The sequence below is a fragment of the Ascaphus truei genome, chromosome 4 (genome assembly GCF_040206685.1).
Source record: "Ascaphus truei isolate aAscTru1 chromosome 4, aAscTru1.hap1, whole genome shotgun sequence".
NCBI lineage: Eukaryota > Metazoa > Chordata > Amphibia > Anura > Ascaphidae > Ascaphus > Ascaphus truei.
This window is the reverse complement of record NC_134486.1, coordinates 388,759,830-388,781,832: the sequence shown is the minus strand read 5'-3', so window position 1 is coordinate 388,781,832 and position 22,003 is coordinate 388,759,830. Positions and strand designations below refer to the sequence as shown.

Below are 22,003 nucleotides of genomic sequence, written 5' to 3'. Positions count from 1 at the left end.
TTAAACGCAGGAAAGAATCCCTGTGTCAAAAAAGACATTGTACACAGTACATATTTATTAAAATATAATAATATTCTCCAGTCGAGCACAATGCAGCTAATTATATACGTCACTTCAGCTACTGAATACAATGCTATGCAATTTAGTGTATTGCTATAATACAGTGCCAGACTACTGGTGAGTTGTGGACCTCCAGTATTGAATGGGTTAAACGATGCTTGAAGTGAGTCTGCTAGCTCCAGTTGCACTCATGGCCAGAAAGGGCCTGGTTATGTCATTTTATTGTCCCTACAGGATTCCTTATATGGCACAACCCTTTGGAGCAGCCAGCAAAGCTCTCGGGAAGTGGCAAGTCGTTGGCCATTGTCAGGCTGGCGCTTCTCGTGTAGCCCAGCATGGTTAGTGGAGTGTTGCAGGCGATGGCATATTTAATGCGACAGGTGATAATCTTACTGAGCATTCATCTTCCTCCCACCCCACACATTCATACATACGTACAAGAATAGTTGTGTGTCCCCAAGGTGTCGGCGAACACATGTGGACCACACAGGTTAAGCTCCGCTGAAAGCAATCAAGTGAGATTGTCTACACAATTATTTTAGTTGGACTGAAAATCTGCAGTCCTTTTACTTTGTGAAATGAAATTTCTGTGGTAACCGTATGGAACTGGTCTCAACAGCTTGTCATTTCTGGATCTTAAGAACATTACTTCTTAGGTTAAAGCAGCAATGCCAATTAGCAATGAACACCGCAGTTGCAGCGCAGTGGAAACACTTTATCAGTTAACACCTCTATGTTAATGTATTTTTTATTTTTTTTAGTTTGCTCCAAAAGTTATTTTTCTTTTACTACTTTCAAATGTAGCCCTTACAAATAGCACGTGTGAGCACAGTCACGTGTCTCAGACAGGTCTGCAACCCTGCGTTCCCCCATCACCTCCTAGCATACAGTGCTTCCACTGCAGCAAGGGATTCTGGGAAATGACATGCAGCTGAGCACACCGTGTCACCTATTACTTAATGTCCATGAAAACCCTCCTCCTTATGGGATAATTGTAGATAACCAGAGTGTATAATTTATGATTCAAGAAGTCTTCTGGGTGTAGCAGAAACACACCTTTTTTGAGTCCCCCAAATATTGTTTCACACGTGTCTTCTCCTGGACATGGGAATACAGAATGTCACTATACAGTAGGACAGGGGTTCCCAACCTTTTTTTCACATTGTGCACCGCTTGCTAGGTAAGAAATCTTATTACCAACTGTGACTGATCCCAGGCAGTAAAGTGTCCAGCTGGAGGGAGGAGCACACGCTTAATGAGGCCCCAAACTCCAGTGTGTGCAGACAGCATGGGTGGTAAAGCTGTCATTCACTGCGGGAACATCCAAAGTCACGCCCCACAATACCTTGCTGCAGTGGATGCAAAGCATTGTGGGGGGGCAACTTTGGAAGTTCTTGTTGTTATTGACAGCTTTACCACCCACACTACTGTGCAGTTTGTTGTCTTACTAAGTGTAAAGTGGCTGCTCATTGTGGGTCAGAGTGTGCCACAGATGATCCAATTAAGGTTTGGAGGTGAGGATGTTAGGGGGTGATAGAGTGGAGTTTGGTCCAGCCCTGCAGCGGGCCCCAAAAGGGTTTGGAGGGGGTGTGGTGTGGATGTTAGGGGCGGGCCAGGGTGGTAAGAGAATGAGAGGCTGGAGATGGAATGAGATTCAGCTGGGCTGGAATTCTGCTATAACATTCAAAGAGCAATAAACCAGAGAGGCGTGCATGCAGATCCTTATAGAGGGGTCTTTGCAACACTATGTACATGCTGTAAATAACCAGAGCAGTGTCTGTGCTTGTGTGCTCAAGATGTTGTGTACCTGAGAATGTGGTGGCCAACAATATAGCGTGTCAGTCAATTTAGTATGTTGGTCAATATACCTCATATAGCATGGCCATTAATAAAAGAGTGTAGATATTGCATGCAGGTCAGTATAGAACAACAGTTAAAGTAATAATGCATGGCACTCAACATAGCCAACGTAAGGGCTGATTCACCAGGTGCCGATGCCGGGTATCACACTCTGATCCGGCATTAACTACTACTCAGTGGCAGCTAATGCAGGATCGGGTGTGAAACCCAGCATCGGCGCGTACTGAATCCCAGCGATGCAATAGTGGGCAAGAAAGCCAATGTCATATCCTGCCATAATAACACTGCCGCCTGTAACGTTCACCTAGATTGTAAATAAACTATAAAAAAATAATGTTTTAGGACTGATGAAACTCATGTTTTTAAAAATTGCTCAAATACATTGGACTTTTTAGTGTGCCGGGCTTGTAACTCTTACTTATATGATCGATTATCGAGTACTGGGGACTCTGGACCTGTAGCTTGAGCTGCCATACATCCAACTTTATAATTCATGTTTCATTTCCGGTGTTTTTCTTCTGTATTCTGGGCGCTTGGTCACACAGTGTTTTTGCTTAGCATTGTGTAAGTAGCACTGCGCCATTAAACTGCCTTAGGTCGCGATTATAGTGCGTGTGACGGCGCGCGCCACGTGAACAACAGACCTATTCTCTATGAGGCCGTCCATAGTGTGCGCAGCCGCGCGAGCGATGCAGAGCGACCGCGCAGCAGTTTTTTGAAAAAGACAATTGATTTTGTCTTTTCGCGCGACGGCCGCGTCATGTGAGCGGTGCAGCCAATGAGGGCGAACCAGCCTGGAGACGCTTCCGCCACACCTCCCCAATCACTGGAAGCTTATTCACCCATTGCTCAGGCGACAGGCGCGTGCGACGCCATGCACTCTGTTGCACGCGCGCCCACTATAGTCTCCGCCTTAGGCCGCGCTTATATTCCCGACGACGGCGATGCTGAAGTCACGCTGCGGTCGCTGAAAAATCTAATTGAATTGACTTCCAGCGATCGCGACCACGCCGTCGCGCTGCTCCTACTAAAAGCCCACGCAATGGATTCAATACATTTATTTGGTCGTCGGGACCATAAGCGCGGCCTTATGCAGCAGAGAGCCATAGACACTCGATGCTGATACAGACCATTTGGTCTATGGGTCTGTTACAATTATTAGTGCACAGACTCTGCTTGATCTTGGTACTTTATATTTCCTGTTTCTTCACATATAAACACCCTGTTGTCTGTTTAAAGGGATTCCTGTTACTGTGCTTGCTCCGTGTAAGGAGCCTGTTCCATTCCTTCACGGTTGTTTTATTGAGGAAGCGCTTTCTCGCGCATCCCTTCTAGAAACGGGAGAAAGAGGGGCACCTTGCCATTTCACTCCTGGAAATTATTTGGGGATTTATCTTTTAAGAATTGAAAAAGAAATGTCCCAGTATTGCCAAAATTCCTCCTCAAATTGCAGATAAAATATAATCATCACTGAGCAAATCATAATCAACGCATTTTTCACATACTAAGGCATTATGGGGGATGTATAAAGGCAGCGGTGCGCAAACTGGGGGGGTTCAAGACTGTTGGGGGGGGCGTGGGCCGCGTGGCAGTTACAGAAGCCCCGCGCTAAGAGCGCGAGGCCCCTGTAAATTTACTTACCGGCTTCTTGTCCACACGTCTCCATGACAACGCGCCCGTTACCATGGAGACGTGACGGCAAATGACGCTGCGGGTCATGTGACGTCACATGACCCCGCAGCATCATTTGACGCATCATTAGAGGCGAGGGGGGGGGGCGACCGAGTAGGCAGCAGGGGGGTGCAGGCGCAGAGATTGCGCACCGCTGTTTTAAGGCACATATAGAGCAAAAATCTACTGAAACGGCTTCCTTTTCATCTTTGCATCAGTGTATCAAGGTCTTTACCCCAAGTTTTGCGCAGTGAGCTTGGTCTTACGATCTGGGGAGAGTCAGCAGGAGGAGTGAGGGAGGAGTTACACGATGTACACATTATAATGCAATGTATCAAGCTCTTTTGAAACTTGTGTTTGCGTCAAAAAGATCCACTGGGTCTGCGGGGTGTTAACTTTTATGGGCAACAATTTACTCCAAATGTAGGTAACGTTCTTACATTTCTTACATTTGAAGCAAAGGTAAAATGCAGCAATGTGTCAAACTAAACTTCTAGTCACACTTTTCTTGGGTTATTACAGCTCCTGTGTTGGGATAGCATTTATGGCAACCGATACGCCCAAATATTTAGTCACTCACTGTTTTTGTGGAAAGAAAAAAGCCTGGAATTTGCTTGCGAAGCAAAATTGGGAAGATCCTACTCCGCTGAAGCTTGTTCTGGAGTCCTGTTTACTATGAACATTTTTCCCTCAAGTGCCTTGTGTATATCATTATGCGATTTGGAAATTCTGCAGGGGATATATTGAATAGATGGTACTAAGCCCTAAGGCAGGGGTGGCCAACTCCAGTTCTGAAGACGCACCAATAGGTCCAGTTTTAAGGATATCCCTGCTTCCGCACAGGTGGCTCAATCAGTGGCTCAGCCGTGGACCGAGCCACTGATTGAGCCTCCTGTGCTGAAGCTGGGATATACTTAAAACCTGAACTGGAGTTCAGCGCCCCTGCATTACACCCCTATTCAATAACTGGGAGATAGACACTGGTCTGATAATGATCATCAGATTTAAGGAATTTAATCCCCCTTCTACTGTGTGTCCATTATATATAAATATATACATCACACATTTGATTGGTAACATGATCTGTCCATATGGTACATCCCAGGTGCACCCACAGTAATTCAATGTTTCACATGTTGGAGGGTCTGCTGCCCTAGGCCCCGCTGGCGCTGAGCGCGCTCATGCTTGGAGAGAGCTCCAAACATGAGCACCGGGTGTCCTGCATTTACGCGAGTGCGGGGGGCATTGCGGGCAGTTGAACGCGCGGGAAAGTTAGATTTTTTTTGTTTATCTAAGCACCGAGCGCAGATGAGCGTGTGTGCCCGCCCACGAGCGCACAGCGTCAACGGGACTTACATATATCTATATATGTAAGTAACTGCCGCAAGCGCCGCCCGCTCAGCGTTAGCGGGGACGCAGCCTTACTCATAGTCCTAAACCAGTTCCGATGGGGTGGTGCTCTCGGCAGTCGAGAGGTTAACAGTCAGTAAATAAGAAAGGGGGAAAAAAAAAAAGCCTTGAAGCATGTGTGCAGGAGTGAAGGAAGAGGATCCGTCTGTGAGAAGGAGCTGGAAGGGGTCCAAGGTAAGCAGTCCGTGATGTCATCTGCAGGGCTGCTCACTGCTCTGATAAACACGGGGTCCAAGCTACGGCTACTGCAGCGATGACTCTTTATGAGAACCTCAGTGACTCAGAAATCCCCCGGGGCCTCCGCAAGCAGAGCACTGACAGACCCACTTAACCCCTTCCTCTGCTTGGAATCTGTGTTACTGCAGACCCACGGGGTGGCAAAATACTACTATAAAAAAATCACCACATTGTGGTGGCTTTTGCCAGAATGAGACTGCTTTGTGGGACTTGTTTGCCGTCTCTAGCATGTTTTTAACAGCTCTACCAACCGTATTGCTCAACTGTTCTTGTTTTATGGGTCATTCCAAGTATTCAACAATGATGTTTAGTGCAGCAGTCTTGGTTTCATACACATATGCATGTATTTACTGCCAGGTCACAGTGCTAATCTGCTTCTGGCTGCAAACTGGGTTTATAGCGGAGTAAGAGGAACCACAGCACGCTATGGGCGCCATTATGCCGCATACGTTAACTGCGTCGTGACTTCCCTGGAGGAGAAAAATGAGCCTCAGAAACGGTAGAAATCAGGGCCACCGTTCGGATGTGAACGTAACCATAATGAAAGGAATGCCGCCCATTTCATGGGTCATTTAAACGACACAGTAATCTTTTAAACCGTGAAACTGGTCCTGAAGGGAAGGGTCCTAATTCAATTACTGTTGCTGCTATTTGTGTCGTCGCTAGACAAGGTCTGACCCAGTAATGTCATAATATCGGAAGAGAGGGAACTGGTTTGAGGTTGAATATTTGAAGGCCAGTGCAAATTCTAATGCATTTTAGGACACTCTCATTTTAACACTGCGGTTAAAAAAGAAATCATATACTGTCTGCGGGGATCCATACCGCTCTGTAGCACTATATCTTATGGCATTTTTAGATTGTTTAGGGTAGTAAAAATCGCTATTCCCCTTATTGGAAGTCCATATGAGTTTAACTCCTATAATGTCCGTATCTTGCCACCTGAGCATGTCCTGCCGTTTTGGGGTTTTTTTTACTGTTAAAAATCATGATTTAAAAAAAAATCTCTGACATCTGAGTTTGCCATGTTAAACGATATAGCGTTTAAGGTTACTATGGTAACCGACCGTATAGACTGCACAGTTCTCTGGGGAGAGCTCCATTTTAACCTCCCAGACACTTAATACAAGCTCCTGAATGGAGCATTGTTAATCAGACGGGACATAGTAAGATCCATGGCGTATAGGGGGTGCGTTGAAGGTGGCCATACAGAGACTGCTGTAGCTGTGTGTTTTTTAGCGTAAGCCTTTGAGTGCCAGCCTGCCACAGATTGCGCTGAACTCACTACGTTAGGAGCGGCTCTGCTTATACCTGGAAGTTATAGGGTAGCGACGGGTGGGCAGGGGGTGAGTTATGGGTGCAGACTTGCTTAAAGTGGTTCGTTTTTAATGTAATAAATGGCCTTAGAATGGTTTGCTTTTTATCCAATTGTATACTTTATTGTGCACTTCTGCAGAGCTCTGTGTTCTGATCTAAAAAGACTATAACAGGGCAGTCCTGCCTTACCAAAAAGTGTAATAAGGGCCCTGGCATGTTTAATAGGTTAAATGTAACTGATTGATACTGTACCTCCTGAAAACATTTTTTTTAAAATCAAACACATATAGATTGTAAGCTCTTCAGGGCAGGGACACCTTTCTTATTTTGTCTGAAGCGCTTATTTTCATTGTGTTATACTATTATATCATGTGTATTGTAAAGCGCTATGAACCTGGATGGCGCTATATAAATAAAGATATAAATACATACATACATACATACATACATACATACATACATACATACATACATACATACAGTACATATAAGTATAAATATTATAAACTTTTTTTAAAACTTTGAACATTTCCATGGTAGACAAATGCTTTGAAAGGGTGTTATAAGCCCTCACTAATATCTTCTGGTAATGAGACTGTTGACCAGTCATCAATATTGTTAACTTTAGCTTCGCTCCTTTGATTGCAAAATAACTATGGTGCCATCATTGGCCAATCAGAGGCACGTAAAGCTGATATGCCTGTTCCCAGCGAGGAGCGAAACATATTCATTTTTTTACAGGATACAAATAAGTAAGACAGTTACTTTGTATGTGTGTATAATTGCTGCACTTTGCACTAGAAGGTAAATCAGTGAGAAACAATGGGAATAAATGCAATAGGTAATTTACAACATCAGGCAAATGGAGACCCTGTCTCAAAGAGTTTACTTTAAGTGATAGGTTGTTTAAAAGAGCGAAGGGATACACTGGCTGAAAACAATATGGCATATGTTTTTTGTGCTGTTCAGAGTTTTGACTTTTGGACCTAAATATGAGAAGTTGTTGAGCAGTTTTTGTAATGCCCATTAAAATGGGAAAGAATGTGCTAAATTGCTGAATGCTTTCAGATTGTAGTGTGTCAAATACAAGCGGCACTGTGCATCCTAGAAAATAACCTCATGCAGATTAAAGGATATATAACGGTTACACTATTAGCACTACGCTTAATATGTTAACCCCAAAATGGTTACAGGTAGATTAATTAGGCCTTCAAAAAACAACAAAAAAAACAAGTACAGTTATTTTAAAATAATTTCTGAAAGTTGACCTTGGGAATTCATTGCAAACATTATAACCCAACGTTAATGTTGAGTTTACTGTCCTTATCTCTGCTTTATCTCTGTCCCTTACCCAGCTATCTTGTTAATGTGTCCTATGACAGATAGAAGCATGTATACATGTACCTCTGCTTGGTGTACATTCTATTCTCTAGGGTGGAGCACACAAGATGGATAGTCTCCCCCTCTACTCTGTGTCGCTGTTGTAAGCAAACCAGAGAACAGTTTTTAAACTGTAAAACATGTTGGAAAAATATTTATTCTCAGGGGTATCGGGGCTTAAAAAAGTAATAGAACTCTGCCTGATTAAAAAAAATAAGATCTTTATTTATTAATCATTCGGGTGTAGCTCATTGGACTGTATTTAGGAAAAGGAAAGCAAGATTGATGCTGTAATAATAGGAAGAGGGGAGATATACCGTAAAATAAATCCCCTTATCTTGAAAAAAAAATGAAACATTTAAGTTGGTAAAAGCTGTGGAAATGTAAAAAAAAAAAGCAGTGGTCTTGATACCCCCTAATACCACCACAGTTCACACACTGCTTATAATTGTCTGATTTTCTCATCCACCAAGACTGAGCCCTTAAGCCGTCTCACGGCCATTTCTTTATTGGTGGTGCAGTATATGGGACCGCACCCTCAAGCGGGGGGGGGGGGGGGGGGGTGTATCGCCCCTTTCCTAAAACCAAACACAAAGTAAGTGATGGTGAGTAAAAAAAAGTGACCAAAACCCTCCACCGTACAGTGTAAAGCAAATACAAATACCACGTGAGACCAATTGCATGTCTCAGACAGGTCTGCAACCCTGTCCTGCCCCATTATCTCTTAGCATTACCCAGAATCCCTGGCTGCAGTGGAAGCACTGTATGCTAAGAGATGACGGGGGTAAAGCAGGGTGGCAGACCTGTCTGAGCCATGTGAATGTGCTCACAACTAGTATTTGAATTTGCTTTGCTAAAATGTAACTTTTCTATAGAATAACATTACCTAGGAGAACTGGCCCTATATTGTAAACAGTTCCGTGTTTATTTAGGAAAGCTCATTAAAAAAAACACCGTAAAGCTGCCCTTGATGTGAGATCCTCACTGCGCTGCGAGCTCCGTGCACAGAACGAGGGGGAGCCAGGCACATTGCGTGACAATCTTTGTTTGTGTCTGAGCTGCCTTTGAAATCTTTGCACAACAATGCCGTCCATGTCTCGCTCTGGCACACAAACACTCCGGCTTTTATATTCTTTTATTAGTTTTAGAGAGGACTACAAGTTTAGAAAATGCGTGAACCCCGAGGGGTTATTTGTAAGCCTCCCCCCCACCCCCCGTCCAACCGCCATTCGGGATTTATGTCACGCGTTTGGGATCCAGGTCATACAGACACTTTCTCACATTCATGCCTCACACGTCTTACTGTTTGTGCGGTTCATACAATCCTCGCATATTAGGGCTGCTTAGTATGTTTAGTATGATGTGAAGCCATCTTCCCCGTGCCAGAGAAGATCTTATTCCCATTTATTTGACTGGAGCTGGACACTTCCCCACTCGTGGGAAGCAATTTCACGGCATAGTAAATTTTATTTGAATCAAGTGCCGCGGACAGGTGCACCTCTCCCAGACCGACATGAGTTGTGACGTGCAGAATGTGTGTCATTTTATTCCAATGAAGTGTGGGCAATTTCTGTGGCTTTTTTGTTCTAAAATAATTGTGTGTTTTGGTTTTGCTGGAACACTCGGTTAGTTTTGGTTTTGGATATTTAGAAAATGACGGAACAAACACCAAATAAGCAGTAAAATAACAACATCATAACTACATAAAGCATTAAAAAGTGTTTAAAATAAGTATACAGCCATAAGCTCAATTGGACAACTTCGATATAACTGAAGAATGTACAACATTACAATAATATAGTAAATAGTATATAGTAACATAGTAAATAAATTACCAACAGATAAACTATAAAGTACCCACAACTGTAACTGGTTGACTGGTATGCTGATTGAGAAATAATAGTATTAAATACTGAGTGACAGGCCAAAATCAGATTATTCTTTATATCTCTACACACACACACACGCACACGCACACGCACACGCACACACATCATTATCATCTTCAGCCCTTGTCGATCCCTTGCTGGAGGAAGGCCTCTCCAATGATCTTCCATGTATTGCTGTTGCAAGCCTTTCTTCACGGTACTTCAACAATCCCATCTTACTTTTGGTCGTCGTCTTGGTCTTTTAATCTCTCTTGGAATCCAGTCGAGTCCCATCTTGCGATGTGTGGCCCACTGCCATTTTCATTTCTTCACTTATGTTTGGTTTCGAGACCATTTTCCTTTCTCTTTGGGTAATACCCAGCATATATCTTCTTTCTCCATACTTCTTTGTGTTGTCTTAAACTTCTGAATTATCTTTGCATTTAGGGTCCAAGTTTCACATCCATACGTGAGCACGGGCAGAAAACACTGGTCGAAAACTCTCTTCTTGAGACAGTGGAAGGTTCCCTTAAAATATTGTCTTGTTTCTTCCAATTGGGCTCCATCTCTTCTTCATTCTCCTATTGATTTCATTCAGTGTTATTTGCCAGCTGAGGTAGATATAGTCCTTCATCTTCTAGTTCTATTCCATTTCTATTCCATTTGTTGAACATTGCTTTGGTCTTGCCGAGATTCATACAGAGAGCCACATTCTTACTTGCTTCGGCGAGTTCTCTGATTTGTTGCTGGAGTTCTACTGGGGAAAAAAAAATCTGCAAATTGTAGGCGACTCAAATATTCACCGTTGATTTTGGTTCCTTTTTCTTCCCTGGTGATATGGTATCTTCCTACTGCACTCCCTTGCTGATACCTTTCTTTCCTTTATCTTCGTGTACACACAGTTATATATAGTAGCAAAGAAATCTGCACTCACAGGACTTGAAAAATATAAACAAACTGTATTGAAAGCTGATCGACGTTTGCTTCATCAGGAGCAAGGTCCTCAGCAGCAACTAAACATTCATCAGGTTTCAATACATTTGTTTAATTTTTAAGCAACATGTTTGAGGGCAGGTCTCTGTGCTCTTATCATTTTGATCTCTCTACCATGCACCTACTATAGGCTGTAACTACTACGGTATTGGGAGTGCCCACCACTGCATACTATGTGTGTGTATATACAGTATATATATATATATATATATATATATTTATGTATATATATATACACACACACACACATACACATACAGTTTTCGACAAATACACTTGCCTGCTCACCCATGGCGAGTTGATATTGGCAGCTGGTGAGTAGGGCGGCTGGCAGCGGTGGCAGAAGTGGAGGACTGAAGATCACCGGAGCGGAGCAGCAAAGGAGGAAGACAGCTGGCAGCGGGAGAAGAGGACACAGGACCATGTCAGCAGAGCGGAGCAGCAGAGGAGTTAGACAGCGGGCTGCGGCGGTGGCAGCAGGAGAAGAGCATTGAGACCATGTGAGCGGATCAGGAGAACAGCCGGGGAGGAGCTGCGCTGTAGCAACGGCAGACACCGGAAGTCAGCAAAGACTTCTGGGTCGGACCGCTGGGGCGCGCGCACCCCCCCGGCCGTTCTCCTGCTCTGCTCACATGCTCTCAATGCTCTTCTTCTGCTGCCACCGCCGCCGCACGCTGTCTAACTCCTCTGCTATTCCGCTCTGCTGACATGGTCCTGGGTCCTCTTCTCCCGACACCACCTGTCTTCCTCAGGTGCCACGCCGCTCCGGTGGTCTTCAGTCATCCTCTTCTGCCGCCATTCACCGTCTTCCTCCTCCACTGATGCCAGGTAAGTGAGAAGAAGAGAAGGAGTTTGATGAGAGGAGAAGGAGTTTGGTGAGAGGAGAAGGAGGTGGGAAGAAGAAGAAGAGGGGGAAGAAGGGGTGAGAAAGGAAAAAAAAGGAAGGGGGTGAGAGAGGCGTTTTCGCCATTGTACAGTCAGATTTTAAAAAAAAGATTGGGGGGAGGGGGTAGGGGCGAATTCCTTTTTTTTTCTGGCGAGTAGCATTTTTTATAATTTGTCAAGCCCTGTATGTAAGTATACAAATACTGTAAATATACAAAAATAAAGAGAGACCATCTATAATGGTGTTTAAAGAAAGCTAAAAAAGGTCAAATATTGTGACCCCAAACATCTACACATACATACCTATATATGTATATATATCTATATATATGCAAATACAACTGTATGCTCATCTGCATGTCTTAGGCAGGTCTGCAACCCCGCCTTTCCCCATCATCACCCAGCATACAGCACTTCCACTGCAGCAAGGGATTCTGGGAAATGACATGCATATGAGCACACAGTGTCACTTTTTGCCTCAAAAACCATTTTTAACATGGTTCCCTATAGGCTTAAGCTTGCTCTCATGCATACCCAGTTAAAATCAACCCCACACTGATGAGACCCATCAAGGTCGAAACAGCTGTCTGTGGGTGGTTTTCTGGGTATGCACCTTAACCCTGGCTGTGCTCAAAGTTGTGACCATGCAGCAAGCTTAAGCCTATAGGGAACCATGTTAAAAATGGGTTTTGAGGCAAAAAGTGACACTGTGTGCTCATTTGCATGTCATTTCCCAGAATCCCTTGCTGCAGTGGAAGTGCTGTATGCTGGGTGATGATGGGGAAAGGCGGGGTTGCAGACCTGCCTAAGACATGCAGATGAGCATACAGTTGTATTTGCATATTTGCTTTGCTGTGGAGGGTTTTTGTCACTTTTTTTACTCACCATAACTTAACTCAGTATTATCTATATATCTATATATCTATATATATATATATATATATATTTATATATATATATATATATATATATATATATATATATATATATATATATATATATATATGTCTTTATTGCTCCCTCTGGTGAGATATGTTGTACAATTTTTGTGTTGTCACTGCTAATGAAACCTTCGGAAGCTCAGATATTTTGTGTTACAATGGGATATGTTGTATTAGCAGGGGCAATGAAGTCTGCTACATCTGTATAACCATCAGGTATAAGCTGTCTGTGCTTACCTTTGTCTCTCTCTGCTCCTCAGCTCACTAAGCGTCTGCTCCTCTCTTCTGCTCTGTCTCTCTTTCTCTGCCCCTCAGCTCTGTCTCTTTGGTCCTCAATTCTGCTTGGTTTCCCTGCTTCTCAATTCTGCTTTGTCTCTCTCACTGCCCCTCAGCTCTGTTTCTCTGCTCCTCTCTCCTGCTCTGTCTCTCTCTGTCTCTCTCTGTCTCTCTCTCTTTGCCCCTCAGCTGTCTCTTTACTCATTTATTCTGCACAATCGGCACTTCCCGGATGCTCGTGCGTATACGCGAGCTGCATTTGCTGGCTGTTCTTGGGCATGCACAATCTACGTTTTCCGGCTCTTCTTGCGCAATGCGCGATCGGAGCTTCACGGTCGTGCATGAGTTACCGGCAAACACCGATCGCGCATGCACAAGAGCAGACGGCAAGTGCCGATCGCGCATACGCAGTCGGGGACAACTAGGCGAGAAGGCGGGTCCCCCAAGAGCACCGGCGCCCAGGCTTGGGCCGGGCTACGCCACTATGAAGCGCCCATCCTTCATGCCAATTCATGAGTAATTCTGTGTATCTAGTTGTCTGCATCAAAGTTAGTTACATTAGTATCACTTACTTCAGTAAATGAGTGAATACATGTGGTGCAGGAGCAGTTATGAAAAGAATCATCCAGAATACAGGATTTTTTTTGTAGTGTATGTAACACCACTTCCCTACTGCTGAGGGAACCTGCAGGCGATATGTACTACGTTGCTACCTGATTGGCTCACGGGGGGCCCAAGCCTCCACTCCTTGGGAGCCTGGGTGAATAGGCGCATCGCCTCCACCCGTGAGGATCCCAGCGATGGCGGGATAGTTCCTCATGAGAACCGGTATACCTATACTGCATACCTCCCAATGAATCACACTTACAACCGCGTATAATAAATGCTTTACTGGGTCCCCAGAAATGCCCAACCGATAACAATATACAACACAGTGAAATACAATAACTCAATACAGTATGGGTGCTTGTTCCCCCACAACACTTAGGGTGCACTTGGCACCTAGAACCCGGTGTCCATAGAACCTCCCTTGTCCCAAATGTATATGTGAGGGCTGCGCAACCCTCCCCCTTGTATCGTTAGTGCACTTGGTACCTTCCTGGTACAGGCCTGTAACCAGGGGATGCTGTTAGTAGAATGGGGGGTGGTCAGGTCCCACGACGCGGGGTCTCCAACACCAATCCCCTCTCCCATCACATCCAGGCCGCGCACGCGGTGCTGTCTCCAGCCGGAGTAACTCACGGCACCGTCTGGTGTCCTGCTCCGCTGCGGAGACCTTACTACGTGGTAATCTCTATACTGGGGGCGATCCCTCTCCCACTCAGCTACCATGAGGGGGGGCTACCTGGGGCCTAGGGGGTAAAGTCTGGCCTAGTCCAGGAAGCTGACTGCTCCCTGGACACTACCTCCTCCTTCCACGGCTCCCTCAGCTCTGCCTCCAGTCCCGCGGAGGATGTTCCTCGGCCCTAAGCCCTCCCCATCCGGCGACGCCAACCACAACATGGCCGCAGCTGCGCTACACACAGCCCTTACATTACACGCGGCGCCAATCACAAGATGGCCGCCGAAACTTTCCCCGATCCTCCCGAGCCACGGAACCCATTCCCTACGGAGGTAAGGGGAGTGTTCTGCTACACATACATTAAAGTGACTGCCATCTGCTGGCATGAACTTTCCCTGCCTAATATTGCATCAGGTGTATCAGACATCAACCCCTTCGCTCCAAGCATGATATGATGTGGATGCTACAGAGAATAATTATCATGCTATATGGCGTCTTCACTGCACTTTCGAAACAAAGCGATTAATCAGCGAACGACCTATTTGAATACATCCACATAAACGGCAATAGATTGTAGGTACTACTGCTTATGAACATGTGAACTGCAGCTATATTTCTGACCCTTTAAAAGAACCATTTGCAAACATTCGTCACTGGAGCTATGAAATAAAACATAAATCAGCCGCTTACTAAAATATGAAATTCTACTAGTTCATGAGGTTTTTTTTATTATCAGTTTTTCACCACAATTCTGATCACATATTGTACGCTCATTAAGAATAGTGTAGCGTTTTAGTAAACATGCCTCTTTCATTTGTACCGAGGATAAATGATATGAAACACCTCTAGAGTTCAGTGACAAATCTTCAACGGCAATGGCTTCAACCTAATAAAAACTGCAGAACCCTTTTAAAATTCCCCCTGACTCTGTGAAACTTCAGACTCAACTGTCCTCTGTAGCTCAAATTCTGTCCCTGTAGTAGGGGGGATTTCTTGTTTATACTTTATTATTTATATGAAAGCATTTAGTCATAATGCAGAGTAACATAATTTTAGATAATTTCACAATTTCTTAAAGAACAGAGAACGTGGTCTTAAAAAGTAGAATATAAGTGTACATTGTGAAGCTGATTTTTGTTACATGAAGGCCTTGGTGCCGTCCATTGGAACTCTGGGTTCAACAGAACACAGGTTCAAAACTACAGTTCTGTTTGACCAGCTTAAATATATGAGCATATTCTGCGGCACATTATATTGAGAGAACATATTGTCTAATTTTCATCTAATGAAACGCCCCATGCTATTTTGACTACTTATGTGTAGAAATCAATCCATCACGTTTAATTTACATGATTGAAATGTACTACAACCTACAAAAACTCCCCTCTATCCCCAGGACCTATATTTTCTAGTATTGATCAGGATTGAGATACTGTATGAATGCTTTAGCCGTGTAATCTGACTTTTCCTTTGACATATGTTGCCATCATTCCAGTTCTATCATTTACAGTATATTTCTTTTCCTTTATGAAATCTAAACAAAATAAGGTTACAGATTGCAGTTGCCTACCACTGCTCAGAGTATTGTATAAACAAGGACACTCGAGAGAGCATCTCTAGACATTTCACACATGTTGCACATCCCTGTCCCATTGTCTTAAGAGCATACACTGGCTAAACTTAAGAAAGAACATATCCTTGGATACCAAGCCAAGTCCTCGGTGACTACCAACAGGCCTACAGTAGTTGCCAGGGCAATACATGGAGCTAGTTTAATTGACACTCGTTGGAAAAGCTGCCCTGTTTGTAGGCCTTTAGGATTGAGCTTGAACACTCCGGCTCTTACAGTACCGCTGCACTCAGCCGCGGGCACATCCATGATTGGGTTAAGGAAGTACTGAGCCTGCAAAGCCGTCCAGTGTAGCTGTTTTTGTCTTTATGTATGGTCTTTGTTTGCTGGCTCTTCATTTTGAAGCTGAAAGAGATCACGCTAAGGCTATAACAGGTAAAACCGTATCCCTAAAAAAAGACGTTGCTCGTTGTTTTTCTCTATGTATTGGAATGCACTATCTCCCTCAAACATACATTGTAAATATCTGTGTTTAAATAGAAGGTGTCCTACATACCCAGCATAGTACATTAGGTTGAGAAAGATGTAACATACAAATAACATGGAAACAATTCTACTTCATTACAAATCATAAGAGGCAAAGCGATGTGTGCTCTGTAGAGCGTCTGGCCTTATATACAATGTAGCACATTAATAATGGGAACCCCTTGGTAATACAATAGCCCTGACAGACATTATTTTCTATTTGTATGGAAGGTTGCTAACTAACAATAATAATAACTCTTATTTTATGATTTGCTATTTCTAGGGCACAGACAGAAGCTTGATGACTCTAAACCTAGTTTGTTCTCTGAACGCCTCAGTGATTTAGGGCGCATTCCTCATCCAAGTATGAGAGTGGGTGTCCCAACTCAGAATCCTCGGCCCTCTCTGAACTCTGCACCAAGTCCTTTTAATCCACAAGGACAGAGTCAGATAGCAGGTAAGGGGCAGAACCATACAGTATATTTGGGTTTCATAGGCATGGTCAGCAAGGCTTTTGGGGAGGTTTTCTCAATCATAGATACCAACACCAGTTATAAGTGAGAAATGTTCATTAAACTCATAAAGTAACATATGTTGACATGCATGGACCCCCAAATTAGGTTCATTTAAAAGTTATAACACTGTACAAGCCTAGAAACCATCTATTGCCCATAGGGGATTCCCTTTTTTTGGCTCCTGTTTTAGAGACTATGCAATATTGATACTCTCCAGCATTGGAGTTGCCATATATTGTGAGTTACAGCTCAGTCTCGAAAAGCACAGCAGGACATGTCACTATTTAAATATAGTGAGGCTATTTCAATGTTGTGTGTGTTTAAGGTACATTGTACTAGCTTTTTATACTGTATATGTACATTGATATTGACATGCTCTCTTAGGTAACCACATGTCAAACTAATTGCAAACACTTGAATTAGAAGCTATTACAAAGAAAGACAGCTCACATTTCTTTTAACCCACACTCCAATCTGTCCACGAATCCAAAGCAGCAACTTTGGGAATGGCCTTTTTGATTTATATTTGAATATAGTTATCCTCTGTCGTATGGATCAGTTTAGTACAAAGCCACTTTCATATTGGTAAATACTAATGCCAAAGAGTAGGGTCAAATTAGTTTCTCTAAAGTATATGTCCATACTGGCCAATGTTCACTATTTGTGAAGGAGAGGCCACCCTAATTCAGACACTCAGAGAGCCTGGGCTTTATGTGTATTTATGGACCCCGTTCTTATGATGTTAACCCCTTGGGAATATTGTCTTACCTTTAAAACTCAAGGGGACAAGTCAAATGTGATTTCAGTTCTGCGCTGGACATCATTTTTAGAATGATATTAAAGCAGAGGCACACCTTGTATTGCATTGTAAGTACTGTAGGTAGTGTTATAGGGTAACATGACGCAAACAACGAATAGTGCTTGTGCATGAAATCTTACTAAAGCCAACTACTTTCCTCCTCCTTAACTCTTCTATGTTGACGTATTTCTACTTGCCTCTTCTGTTTTCAATTTTCTTTTTCTTCTCCCGTATCTCTGGTCTTTTAGCAGTGCTTACCCTGTAGGACCAGCTTTCCAGGTAAGGGACAGTGAGTGTATTGTCATAGGTCACATATTGGTTTTAGAACAGACTATGCTGATAGGATAGGAACACGTTTAGCCAAAATGTGCCTTATTTATGTATGCTCCAGTATACCTTTTTGTTTTGCTTTTTCATTTAGTCCGTTATTGCATTATGTTTGTACAACTGACATAATTTGAAAACGAGCATCTTTCTGGTTTTAGATAGAGTTTTGGAGGAATGAGGGATGAATTACTAGTCTATAGTGACATCCTTATAGTTTGGATGAGGCAAGAAAATAAAGCTACAGTAATACCAAAATATCTGAATGCACTCAGTGGAATCCAGACATTGGATATGCTAATGGCATGAAACCAGTCATCAAAGATAGCATGAGATGGCCGTATATATTAATTGCTAATACTGTACACCGACATTGACAATTAATCTCTTTTTATATTATTTCTCAAATTATCTATTAGAAAGTTTCAGCTAGCTAGATGAAACGAATTATGTACTGCATTTTTTTAATCTCTCTTTTTTTTAATATAAGAACCTCAATGGGATAAGAAGTGTCACAGTGTTAATTATAAAGGCTAGGAAGCAGGAGAAGCCAGAATGTATCCCAGTGTTACTGTAGCTAGCTGTGACCTTAAGCAAGTTACTTTATCTCCCTAGGGTTGATCATCAAATAATATACTATAAACTCCTTCTAGTATGACCTCAGGGACAAGCCGTGTACATTATCAGCACCATATGAAAGCAAATGTCAAAATAGCATATAAAACCCAATAATCATGTTCTCCAGGTTGTAATTAAATGTAAGAGCCTGCCTTTGTATCTCATGTTCTTAGCACTGGGACCCCATAGCACAACCAAGCTATTAAAGCTGCAGTTCAAGCAATATCCTACGTGTTTTTTTTTGTTTTTTTTAATAAATCAGTTCTGTACTATGAGGAAATACTTGTAGCTTTTAAAAAAAATGTTTTAAAGACATTTTTAATGTTTCTAATGTAGGAAGCATTTCCGAAGTGACAGCCCCCTTCCCCTTCTGACAGGCTCTGGCTCTTGAGCCCCGCCCTCTCTCTAGCAGTGCACCAATTGTATCTAGTAACTGCCCAGTCAATCATATTCCAGGACTACATTGCCCAGAATGCTGTGCAAGAACTGAATTAAATAACCCAGAGTAAGCGATCGATTACAGGAAAAACTGCAGCTTAGCTAATCACTTGTCAGTGTGCAGATTGTATTGATGCACTTATTGAATGGGAAAAAAAAAATATATATATATATATATATATATATATATATATATATATATATATATATATATATATATATATATATATATATATATATATATATATATTTAAAAACGGCAGCTTGAACTGCAGCTTTAACAGCAAAACTAGCCTTTTACCATAACACATTAGTCTACTTTGTGGATAGATGCACAAGCCTGTGTAGTCTTCCCACGCATTTGCTTGTAATAGAAACAGATTCAGCTGAAGTCTTGTGTACATCATTGCGGGGAGGACTTCCCTATAGCTGCCCTGCTGTGAAGCAAGCACCGCCTGAGACCTAAGAATCTATCTCTGCTTGTTTTGAGGGTGTTGTATTGTCGTCATAGAAAATCAACTGTTGCGATAATATATAAGGAGCCAACTTCCTAAGCAAGCCGCAGAAGCTCTGGGCTTTAAAAAGACATTCAACAATAAATAAAGTATGAACTTTTTAACAGTAAATATGCACTATGTAATTTACATTTTTCAAGGCTGGACTCCATTACACTGCATTTATATTGAATATCTTATGTGTGTGTATATATATATAAAATGAAATAGCCGTGTTAGTCCAGTGCAGAATAAATGAGTTCTTCTGTATTAGGTGATACCTTTTTTATTTGGACTAACAATTTTTTTTTTTTTTTCTTTTCCAATCCCTGTCTAAGTCGTAGAAACCTTTGTATATCAGTATTGCTGGCCTGAAGAAGAGAGGAAACTCTTGAAAGCTTGTCCTATGACATAAATTGTTAGTCCAAATAAAAAAGGTATCACCTAATACTGAAGAACTCATTTATTCTGCTATATATATATATATATATTTTTAAATATATAATTTTTTTAAATTTACATTTTAGATGTATTGGTGTTAACCAGTAACTTTCATATGTACAGATTGTACACGTGACGTGATGGCCAATATATCAATACCTTTACTCTGGTTGGGTGGCTTTGAAGAGAGACATGATTGGCGAAAAATCTACCATCGTATTATTATATTATATTATATTCTCGGCCATTTGAAGTAATTAATACAGCATTTGGCCACCTGAAGAGGCGCATTGCAATCCTCAGTATTTAATGTGGCAACCAGATAAACTGCCTGTAAATTCACAGTCCGTAGACTGCATCTCACTTGGGGCCCAGTACCAGTAGGTAGGGCTCAGGAAGCCTCAGGTGGACTTCTGCTGCTGATTAGGCTACTTATCTCCAATTTGCCTAGTAAGTGGCACAGCTGCTGTAAGTAGATCTATTAAATATGGAATACCAGTTGGAAAATATACCCAACAAAGACCTGTCTGAGGTCTGTCACCGTCTCTGATAAAGAGAAGATTGTATTTCATTATTGGATAATGTAATGCGATAATATAAAATATACATCAGGAGCAGTTAGTGGTCCAGCTAATGAAAATATATTTGGCTTAGGTTTTAACCTATTACAGATATTCCATCATATGTTCAGTAAATTATTATGGTTTTTTTTTATACCTGTATTTGCAATTCATCACTTGAAAATGTCAAGTTTAAAAATAAAAAAAAAGCTGTGTGTGCTGTGCACGCGCATAGTAAGTGAAACTTCTTTGTGTGTTTTCGTAGCTCTAGTATGAGCACGATACTCATGCACTCTTTCTGTGTTAGTCTTAGCCATTTTTATTTTTGAGATTATTTTGAGATAATTTTTTTCGAGATTATTTTGAACGTATTTTTATTTCTGCCCATAACTGTGAATTCCTTGTGTGTGTGTGTGTGTGAATATGTGTGTGTGTATGTGTGTGTGTGAGTGTGTGAGTGAAAATGTGTGTGTCTGTGTGTGTGTGTGTGTGTGTGTGTATGTGTGTGTGTGTGTGTGTGTGTGTGTGTGTGTGTGTGTGTGAGACTGTGTGTGTGACTGTGTGTGTGTGACAGTGTGTGTGTGACTGTGTGGCTGTGTGACTGTGTGACTTGTGACTGTGTGTGACACAGGGGGTGTGGGTGGGTGGTCAGCGCTCCGTGTCCTCTTCTCCTCTGGTGCTGCTACTGCCCATGTGCGACGCGCTGCCGAGCTCCACAGGCCTCTGCGCATGCGCGCCAGAGACCTCTGCTTGTGCACTGGGCTGAGTATTCTTCTGCGCATGAGGATACGGCCATATCTGCACATGTGCAGGGGGAGGGTGATGCCTCTGTGCATGCGCTGTATGTGCCGGGTGTCTCGGCGTATGTAGTGGATGCGGCGGGTGAGTCTGCACATGCGCTGCCTCACAGCAACAGCCGATTGTGCGCATGCTCGCACAGATAGTTTCTTGGCTGGACACATTAGCGCATGAGGGACCCGGCGGTCACATCTGCGCATGCGCATCCATCCAACTCCCATGTCTGTGTGTGCATGAGCCAACAGTCTCTACTGGCAACAATTACATCACACCAATGGCCTCTTCTGCCGCCATGACTACTGCGCATGCGCGGCATGTCAGCGGCGTGTGGGGGGAACGGTGGCCGTCAGGAGCGGCGCCTATCGCCGCCGCATATGTCAGCAGCCGTGTGGGGGGAGCGGTGGTCGTTAGGAGTGGCGCCAGCGGCTATCGCCGCCTCCGCATGTGACTGCGGGTGTGTGGGGGGAGCGGCGGCCATTACGTGACGTCATTTCCGTTTCACATTTTCGTCTCCATGTCTCCAGTTTTGTCCCATCAAAACTGACTAGGTGCCACTAAAGAAGTTTCACTTCAATAACAATTATTACATAACAGCACAACATGTATCTCTTATAAAATATGTATTTCTTGTGAGTATTATAAGTATTTTCCATGCCCTTTAATCTATTGTAAGTGAATATTACGTGGCTTAGATGATAGTCCAGTGTTTTTCAACAAAGGTTCCTAGGAACCCTTGGGCAT

At 42.9% G+C, this 22,003-nt stretch overlaps 1 protein-coding gene across 2 annotated transcripts in view; it reads left to right on the top strand.

Annotated features, from left to right (window-relative positions):
• RUNX2 (RUNX family transcription factor 2) overlaps window positions 1–22,003 on the top strand; it is a 132,634-nt gene that overhangs the window by 86,666 nt on the left and 23,965 nt on the right. The window contains exon 4 of one of the 2 annotated variants that reach the window (XM_075598549.1): window positions 16,559–16,732. The exons of the other annotated variant lie outside the window; for it this stretch is intronic. Within the exon in view, the coding sequence (XP_075454664.1) occupies window positions 16,559–16,732 (174 nt within the window). The remainder of the gene's footprint in view (window positions 1–16,558; window positions 16,733–22,003) is intronic. 2 annotated transcript variants of the gene reach the window in all.